Raw genomic sequence first — 10455 nt, 5'->3', positions numbered from 1 at the left:
AGGTGTGTGTGTGTGTATGTGTGTGTGTGTGTGTGTTTGATGCATGATATAGCATTTATGGGGATATCTGAGGACAAAGTGCATGTGTTACTTCCCTCCTTTTACTGTGGATCCTTAGGACTGAACTCAAGTCAGTTGAGATTGAAGTAAGTACTTTTAGCCAGTGCAACATCTCACTGGCTCTAAGCATTAAGAATTGTTGGAATTGTTTTTGTTATAATAAAATAATTCTTGATAGTGATACAAAGTCATTTCAACATCTTGTCAACCTCTCTACATTAGAAATTTTCTTCTTCCTTATTTTTCCCACAGGGCATATCCTGATTCCCAAATAACATTGATGGAGAACAGGACAGAGAAGACAAGCTTCATCCTCCTAGGACTAACAAATGCACCAGAATTTCGGGCCCCTCTGTTTATCATAATCAGCCTTATCTATTTCACCAATGTGATTGGAAACTTGGGAATGATTGTTCTGGTTCCCTTGGACTCTCGACTCCACACTTCCATGTATTGTTTCCTTGCTAACCTGTCTCTGATTGACATATTTTACTACTCAGCTGTGGCTCCAACGGTTTTGGCTGGACTTCATGTAGGAAACATATTTGTCACCTACAGTGCTTGTGTTGCTCAGATGTTCTCATTTTCAGCCTTTGTCATTACAGAAGATTTACTTTTGGCTGCAATGGCCTATGATCGCTATGCAGCAGTGTGCAAACCCCTGCATTATACAACCATCATGACTCCAATTGTGTGTATATGTCTGACCATGGCCTGCTACATTGGTGGTTTCCTGAATTCCTCCATCCACACTGAAGATACATTCAGGCTGTTCTTTTGTGGGTCCTATTCAGTTCATCACTTTTTCTGTGTTGTCCCAGCGGCCATAACTCTCTCCTGCTCTGATAGACATGTTAGTGAGATGGTGCTCATTTATGGAGCAGGCTTCATTATCTGTTCTGCACTCCTACTGATTTTGATATCCTACGCATTCATCTTCATCACCATTTTCAAGATGCGCTCAGCTGCAGGATACCAGAAGGCTATGTCCACCTGTGTTTCTCATTTCATCACTGTCTCCATTTTTTATGGGACTGTTATTTTCATGTACTTGCAACCCAGCTCCAGCCACTCCATGGACACTGACACTGTGCCTGTGTTCTACACCATGGTCATCCCCATGCTGGACCCTGTGGTCTACAGCCTGAGGAACAAGGAGGTGAAAAGCGCACTCAAGAAATTTGTGGAGAAGGGAAAATGTTCCTTAGGTTTTTGAGTCTAACTTTGTATGGTGCACTGTAACGCAGCTCCATGCCTATCACATCTTCCCTAGGTAACTTCTGAGACTTCAGTTCACACTGATATTAAGTAGAAGAATCAATACTTTTATCTTTTCAAATGTTTGCTTTTAGGAAAATAGAAACAATGTTGTAAATGCAATTTTAGAATGGCTAACATGAAGTTTAGCATGTGTTGGGTATGTTTTTCTAAACACTCATGGGTCAGACTGTTTAATCACCATTTCTTTTTTTTTAATCACCATTTCTACAAGCATTTTTTACATGCCAAGAGTAATACATATCTAAAACAAGAGGCAAAGAAAAGCCCATGAGAAGAGTTTCTGCTTGTGACACACATGGGCACAGACATTTGGATGTAGAACCATACACAGAGTACAATGGCATCCTGCTAATATTCTCTTTTGAAGGTGTATGGATCCATGCTCTGCATGCACACACACACACACACACACACACACACACACACACACATGATGTTTGTATGTGTTTGAGTACATATGCTTTTAAGTCTGTTTGTGTCTGTGTTTGCATACAGATAACTACAAGTGAATTAGAAGTCTCCTAATGACTCGTTGTTTACCTTTTTGATTGAGGATAGATCTTTCAATTAAACCAAGATCTCTCCCATCAGCTGGTGTAGCTAGTCAGTTTTCTCTTGTGATTTCTTGTTTTCATCTCCCCAATTCTGGAATTATAGGCTACCTTCACACTTTTCCAACATTTATAAATGTTCTGAGGATCCACAACTCTGGTTTTCATGTTTGTATGATATTTATTTCATCCACTAGATCACCTCCCTACATCCGCCATTCATTTTTCCTCAGGTAATTTAAATAACTCATGTTTGGGTAATAGAATATCAATTTATGTTTACTTTTCTTCAATTGAAGCATGACTCCAGATGCTTCAAGTAATACAGGTTTAAATATGTGCTTACTCTCTTTGGGCATTTTACTGAGAGGTTTCCAGATAAAGTACCTTAAATGAACTGATATTTATTTGTGTCCAGGTCATTTTATAGAGACTTAATTTTTGCTTCATATGATTCAGAAGTAAAATTATGCTGAGTATCATGAAAATAGAGTGAAAACAAAGGACTTATCCACTTTGCCTGTGACTAATCCCATATGCACTGCTTTAAAGGTGTCCTGGCGATTTATGTTTTCCATGTACTATCTCTGCAAGTGCTTCTGAGTACTCAGTGATGCTCATTTATCATTAATGCATTTGCGTCATCTTTTGTCACTCACAATCTGTCCCCTCACCCCATTCACACTGGTCCCCTTGATGTTCTTCTCAGCTGCAAGCATGTCCCTACTTCAGGGTGTTTGAACTTGCTGCTCCTGCATGGACATTTCTTCCACTACATTCAGTTGTGTTGTGGGAGATATTTTAAATGGAGACATTCAATCTGGCCTTTCTTAATCAGCCGCCATATTCCTGACTAGCCTAGGCCTAAGGCCAAGAGTGGCTGTGGCTGTACTGCTGCTGCTCAGCTTGGGCCATCCACTCAGGTGGTCAGAGACACCGGCCCTGTCACCCATGAGATGCCAGCATGGGAGATGTCTCTGCCAATCTACCACATTGTCTCCACAATGCTTGGCTGAGCCCAGACCATCCCACCATCCACATGGGCCTGGTAGGAATGAGACTTTAATGCTTAGATTATCCAAAGGTTTTATATGTTTGGTAATGCTCAATAACAAGATGCCCACACAATCAGGGGTGTAACCCAATACCCAACCTAGATATACCAACTACCTTTAACTGCTAGAGACACGTGCACATCCGCTTCCATGTTCCCCTCTCTCTTGTCTCTCTCCCCTCACTCTTCCTCTTCTTTGTCCTCTTCCTCTCCTTATGCCTCCTCTTCCTCTTCTTACTCCTCCCATTTTAGCTCCTTCCAACTTTTGGTAAAAATATCCCACTACACAGTTCTCTACTTAAACAGATGCTAGCCCTCTTGGGAGAGTTCCACAACTCCCGTATAAGACAGTCATTACCTTCCCATGAACACTGTCCCTCCACTCTGCTCAGACTTCACAGTGTTCCTCAGCTGGAATTGGCACCTCAGCTGGAATCTAAATCTAAGTAAGAGCATTAGTTTGATCTGTTTTAATTACACACTACTGCTTTGAACTTGAATACAATTTTGACCCATAGTAGATGCTCCATACTCATTTACTCATAAATGAATAAATAAATTAATAAAATTCAGTCCAGATGTATAATAAAATGTTTAGATCACTAATAGTGATAAACATAGCATAAAACTTTATAAGGTTTTATACTAGACATACAATGTATTTGAAAAGGTAAAGACTATTGTTTGCACTGTTGCTGCATTTTACCCTGTGTCCTCACTCAAAAATGGTAGACTCCATTTGTAGACTACTTGGGTTGTTTTTTAAAAGTTCCTTTTCAAGTGACTCATCTCATCTTTTTTTAACTTTTAAAAGGGGAATTAAAGATGATTTCTGTCTGCCACTGGCAGATAAGGAAAAACTATTGGGGTTGGTTAGATGGCTTAGCAGTTAAAAACACTGTCTGCCCTTACAGAGATCCTGAGTTCAGTTCCCAGCAACTACATGGTGGCTCACAACCATTTGTAATGGGATCTGATGCTCTCTTCTGGTGTGTCTGAAGATAGTGACACTGTACTCATATATAAAACTCATATACATATACATGAAATAAATGAATCTTTTTAAAAAAGCTATTGAACATTCATCATTACTGAGCTATAGTCACATGTTCTTTATCAGGAGAAATTTTTGTCAAGTGAATACATACAAAGGTCTCTAATTAATTTACTATGCATATTTATATGTCTGTACACACAGCTATACTTATTTCTGTATCTCATGATCCTGTTGATGTTAACCTAGACACAAACTTATGCTAATATCTGGCTTTAACTCAGCTATGTATTGAATTCACCCTTTCCAATTTGTGATTTCCTCTTCTAGTTATTTAGAAATTTGAGAGTTACAGTCTTCTATGCATGAATTAATTCATTCATCTTTATTAAACAAATAAAGAAATTCCATAATTGTTCATTGGCATCTTAATGAGAAACAAATCATGGAATAGAAATATCTCATTGAATGGAAACACAACTGGCCATTATCACAAAGGTAAAGTTATACCTACAAAAAAGTTTGGTGTTTTTAAGGTCTAAAAGAATAGCTCACCCTCCAAGAGCTTGGAAAAAGTTAATGAAGGATGATCATAGTAGTGGTAACATGAATATAGTTTTGCCAAACTGTAAAAGCCTTATACTAAAATATTGGTGATTATAAGTTAACATTAATTGGAGAAAAGAGGAAAATAACACATAATACAAATACATTTAAACAATCTATCTTAGACCCAGAGAGACTTTGGTTTTTCATTATGAAGGTACAATGAGGACCTACAGGTTCCCTCATGGGACCAACCCCAGAGAGCTCAATGACTCCATAATGTGTCTTGTGCACTGCCCTTTAAAGTTAATCACTTTAGAAGAGCTTGATGGCAAAGTGACCATGTTTGGTCATCACTAAGCCATCTAAATGTTAATATTTTCCCATACACACTTCTAAACTGAAATTTTTCCTAAGAATCTTCAACCATGACAAAAACTATATTAAACAACCTCCGAGAAGTGACCAGTTATTAAGCTTTCCTTTGTACCTTCCTTCACTTACACTCTACAGATACCTCTCTGTGGATTGTATGAGAGAGGCAATGCTATAGTCTTTCTTTTACAGGCCAGGAGGAAGTTAAGAGACCCTTCTAAGGACACTGGGAGTTTGCAGTAAATTCATGGATGGACATGTTTGAGTGTCTTTTTTATGTTTGAGTGTCTTTTTTCTGCATTTTTGTTGCTCTAGAAAGCTGTACACCATTTAATTATCCCCTGCCAGAGAGACCCTGTGATAATACCTGTGTGTTATTCCATGGGAGGATTTCTTATTGCAAACTCTGTTCAGAACTGACTGTCACTTTTGTTCAAAGAGCAAGGTAAGGTTCTGTATTCACTATCTGCTTTTAGTGAAAAGTAAAGTTCACAGAAAGCATTAGCAGAATCACTGTGAGTCATTTGAGCACAGAGTTTGAGGTCTTGAACCTTTTTTTAAAACTCAAAGTTAATTCTGTCTTGCAAATATCAAAATTTTGTCAATGAAGATCTGAATGGTATTTATGAAATAATCAGTGTCCTACTTTCTAAGAATTCTAGAGCAAACAGTAGAGATGATGCACTGCCCGGTCAGGCATTAATTTGATTTTATTTATTATCTGTTGGTAACTCACTGGAAATTTAAAAAATACAAACTAAAATGATCATTCTTTAAACTAAAGAAATGATTATATCTTAATGAGACAAATAATTAATCTTCATTTTAGTGATCCCCACTCAAATCCCATACTCTCCTTTTAAATTTAACCACATATATTTATTCATAGATAATCCATTTGAGTGAAAATGACAGCTTTTTAGTATGGATAAAACTGCTTAGATACAGAATCATCACTCTTTGAACTAGTTGTGAAAAACTAAGCTATTGGGTAATTTCAAAACAACAAATGGTAAACAAAATGTGGTAATATGTTTAATTCACATATAAGAAGAATTACATACATATGCACTCACACATATGGTTCTTCATATGGCTCTTGTGGTATTCACTGCACCAAGTATATTTTAAAGTGGTCATGTGTGTTAAGGTTTACATAAAGCCTTATTGTCTAAGCTTGTCAGGTGAGATGCTGAAATGGCTAAAGAAATCTAAGAAGCTGTAGTTTATAAAAGGTAGGTACACTTTTAAGGTCTTAAAATTCCAATAAAATTATTTTAAAATACTGTGTTTATGTTATAAAAGATTAAAACAAAAACTTCAAATGTATATTTTTTTCACTAAAACAAGCTATGAATCTCAATATAGCTCACAATCACAAACTTTCAACTCCTGATGTTTGTGATCCAATCAAGTTAGGACAACCCTAAGCAAAAGAAGGAAAAGGAATTCAAGCTGAAATAAAGAGATGCAAGGAAATAGTAAACAAAGGAGTGGCTGACATGGATTACATAGAACAATCAGCCCAGTGGGCAGAGCATGAGTGGCTCGGGTCCACCTAAAGATGCACAGGAATGGCTGCATGAAAAGGAAATCAGGGAATGAGATATTTAGACTTCAACATTCATCCACAATTAATGGCCTATATGTTGCCATAAGCTTTTCTAGGATTTGAGGAAGGGCAGAGTTTGATTCTGATACCTGGTTATTATGGGGGTGGTGCTGGTGTTGATGACGACAACGATGATGATGATGCCATAGCGAGCAATCATGCAACTCAGCTAAACATCTGTGCTTTGTGCACTTAGACAGTAGATTTTCTCATTTAATTTGGACAATAACATCTAAACACTCGACATATTATCATCTTTATTTTGCAGATGTAGAAAATATGGCTTAGAGTTGAGCCAGGAGCAGTGTTTCTTAGGCTGCAAATGTAAGGCTGACATGCAATTCTCCCCAGAACCAAGTGTTTTCTACCCAGTGCTGCCTGGTATCCTGCCCACCTTCGTTATAATCGTCTCTGCATTTACAGAAGCTCCTTCTGCTCCAATAATCTTGTTATATGTTTTGTCCTGAGTTCACTGGGAGAAACCCCAAGACTGAGGTGATCCAGCAAAGACACTAATTATTATTTATTAATAATTAGTTATTAATTGCAACTTGATTTAAACTTAGGTTATACTATTGGACTTGATAATCACTTTGTCTCGGCTTGCAAGTTAGTTCTATCAGATTGTATATATAAATCTTAGTGTCTGATGTTCTGAAGTCTAAGAGAAAGTGCCCATTATTCAGATTTGATCAGAAACACGGGAATATATGTGTAGAAGTGTCTAGAGGGCAGTCCCTTGCACATTTATTAACACAGAGAAGTCTGTAAATGCATGGGGATGGGGAAAGGTGACTGACTGGCTGATTTACAACCTTCAGAAATGTTGAGTAATTCATTAAGTTAACTGAAGTGATATCCTCTAAAAATAATTCACTCAACTGGATGAAATACTTTAGACAAAAAATGTATTAAGCTTATGCTTTAGTTATAGGTAATCTTTCATTTTCACTGGGAGTGTGTGTGTATATAAGGTATATGGGTGTGTGTGCCTCAGTCAATGCATAGAGGCCAGCAAACATCTCTTGAGAATTAGTTCTCTTCTTTCACATTGTAAGATCTGAGTATCGAATTCAGGTCATCAGGGTTTGTGGCATTTACTTTTAACCACTGACTCATCTCACTGGGCCTGGTTATAAAGAAAATTAAAGCACATATTGTTATTATACACTTTTTATTATGAACTAATCCCTGTCATTGGTATGAAGACATCAATTTCTTAGTAATCTCATCTATACTTAATATGGCCTTCTCACTTCTATTTACAACAGGACAACTCCTGATTCCAAAATAACAGTGATGGAGAACAGGACAGAGGTGACAGAGTTCATCCTTCTAGGTCTGACCAATGCCCCAGAACTGCAAACTCCACTCTTTGTCATGTTCACTCTCATCTACTTCATCAACATGGCTGGAAACTTGGGGATGCTTGTACTGATTCTCTGGGACTCTCGACTTCACACTCCCATGTACATTTTTCTTGGTAACTTATCTCTGGTGGACATCTTTTACTCCTCTGCTGTTACTCCAACAGTTGTTGCTGGACTTCTTGTAGGAAACCAAGTCATTTCCTACAATGCTTGTGCTGCTCAGATGTTCTTATTTGTTGTCTTTGCTACAGCAGAAAATTTTCTCTTGGCTGCAATGGCCTATGATCGCTATGCAGCTGTGTGCAAACCCCTGCATTATACCACCACCATGACTCCAACTATGTGTGCATGTCTGACTGTGGCCTGCTACGCTGGTGGTTTCCTGAATTCCTCCATCCACACTGGGGATACGTTCAGACTCTACTTCTGTAAGTCCAATGTGGTCCATCACTTTTTCTGTGATGTTCCAGCAGTCATGATTCTCTCTTGCTCTGATAGACACATCAGTGAGATGGTCCTTCTATATGGAGCAAGCTTCGTTATCTGTTCTGCACTCCTTGTCATTTTGATATCTTACATATTCATCTTCATCACCATCTTCAAGATGCGCTCAGCTGCAGGATATCAGAAGGCTATGTCCACCTGTGTTTCTCACTTCACTGCTGTCTCCATTTTCTATGGCACTCTCATTTTCATGTACTTACAACCCAGCTCCAGCCACTCCATGGACACTGACAAAATTGTGTCTGTGTTCTACACCATGATCATCCCCATGCTGAACCCTGTGGTCTATAGCCTGAGGAACAAGGAGGTGAAAAGTGCATTCAAGAAAGTTGTGGAGAAAGCAAAATATTCCTTAGGATTTTGAGTCTAACTTTGTATGGTGCACTGTAATGCAGTTCCATGCCTATCACATCTTCCCTTGGTAAATTGTGAGATTTCAGGTCACACTGATATTAAGTAGAAGAATCAATACCTTTATCTTTTCAAATGTTTGCTTTTTAGAAAATTAAAACAATGTTGTAAATGCAATATCTGTTTTAGAATGACTAACATGAAGTTTAGTATGTGTTGGGTATGTTTTCCTAAACATTCATGGCGCAGACCATTTATTCACCATTTGTACAAGCAGTTTCTACATGCTACTAGTAACATACATGCCAAGTAAGAGGCAAAATAAAAGCCCATGAGAGAAAGTATCTACTTGTGAACACATGGGCATGCATACATTCATAGATAGAAAAACATTTAAACATAAAGGAACACTGCTCTACAGGTGTTTTTGTTCTTCTTGCTTTTTTGCATCTGTGTGTGATGAGTGTGCTTGTATACTTGCATGTTTTCATATGTGAGGGTATATGTGTGAATGCTGATACAGACATAGAAGCAGGAGGCTGGGCCTCTTTGTCAATGGTTCTCCACATTATTTATTGTAGCAGGCAAGTGAACACAACCTGGCAAAACAGCTAGTCTAGATAGTATCTTTTCTCTGGGATCCACCTCCATCTTCTGAGTTCTGGTATTACAGATACAGCTCTGTGGTGTCAGTGCTGGTATTACAGGTGGGCCTCTATGCCATCATTTATGTGACATTACATCATTATGTGGTCCATCACTTTTTCTGTGATGATCTAGAAGTCATGATTCTCTCTTGCTCTGATAGCTACATCAGTGAGATGTAAGTTTCATTATCTGTCCTTCCTTCTTTGTCATTTTCGTTTTCTACACTTAGGAAAATTTATGAGAATGTGTGGTGTTTATGAGAATTCCAACTCTGGTCTTCATGCTTGCATGGTAAGTGCTTTATCCCCTTATCTGTATTCCAGGACACACTGCTCGCATTCAAAAAATAAGTTATAATAAGTTCATTAGAGTACTGGAATATCAATTATGATTGTTTTTATTTAATTTGCATAACTATTCTAAGTCCTCCAATGGATGCAGGTTCAGACATATGTGTCCATATTCTTAGTGTATTTATTGAGTGATAGAGATCAACGTATTTTATACAAATTTAGCTTTTAAAAAGGTATCTTAAGTGAATTAATACTTCTTTTTTGATGAAGCTAATTTAATGTATTTTTTTTAAAAATGTAATACTGTTTATTTAACTTCAAAAACATTTCAGCATTCTAAACATACAAAAAATAACAGAATGTTGCAAATTGTGTTTAGGTACAGAGGGTTCTTGAACTTCCATTGATGCAGTAGTTCTTTGCTTTGCTGACAATGATGAGTTCTACAGTTTCTTTAAAAAGTTTAAAATCTACTGCACTTAACTAAGGAAAAAAACTCCAAACACTTCTCATGCCAGCTGACCCCAACCCCCTTTCCACAACTAAGAATGTCAGCAGAATGCTATGCCACTATATACAAAAACAAGACAGCCTGAAGCTAAATGGATGCCCACCGCAGTATCAACAGGTCCAGCCTCACAGTGCACGCCCTGAGCTATGGCCCCCTCCAAAAGGCATCTTCCCCTCACAGCCTCCATGCCAAACAAGGAGCATCAAGAATCTGTCTGGGTTGTTTTGTTCTCTTTACAAACTATAGATATGTACAGTTGAAAACTCAGGGTTTCTAGCCAATAACCATATAGTTAACACTACCTT

General features: G+C 37.8%; 2 protein-coding genes across 2 annotated transcripts; both read left to right on the top strand.

The window, feature by feature from the left end:
- The first annotated feature begins 318 nt into the window (after positions 1–318).
- On the top strand, positions 319–1368 carry LOC114623520 (olfactory receptor 5B3-like). The gene has a single exon (XM_028770194.1). The coding sequence runs from the start codon at positions 341–343 to the stop codon at positions 1274–1276; it is 936 nt and encodes a 311-aa protein (XP_028626027.1). The 5' UTR covers positions 319–340; the 3' UTR covers positions 1277–1368.
- A 6401-nt stretch (positions 1369–7769) lies between these two features.
- Positions 7770–8711, top strand: LOC114623454 (olfactory receptor 5B3-like). The gene has a single exon (XM_028770125.1). The coding sequence runs from the start codon at positions 7773–7775 to the stop codon at positions 8709–8711; it is 939 nt and encodes a 312-aa protein (XP_028625958.1). The 5' UTR covers positions 7770–7772.
- The last annotated feature ends 1744 nt before the right edge of the window (positions 8712–10455 follow it).

The sequence above is a fragment of the Grammomys surdaster genome, unplaced genomic scaffold (genome assembly GCF_004785775.1).
Source record: "Grammomys surdaster isolate TR1022 unplaced genomic scaffold, NIH_TR_1.0 198, whole genome shotgun sequence".
Classification (NCBI taxonomy): domain Eukaryota; kingdom Metazoa; phylum Chordata; class Mammalia; order Rodentia; family Muridae; genus Grammomys; species Grammomys surdaster.
This window is presented reverse-complemented; position numbering and strand designations above follow the sequence as displayed.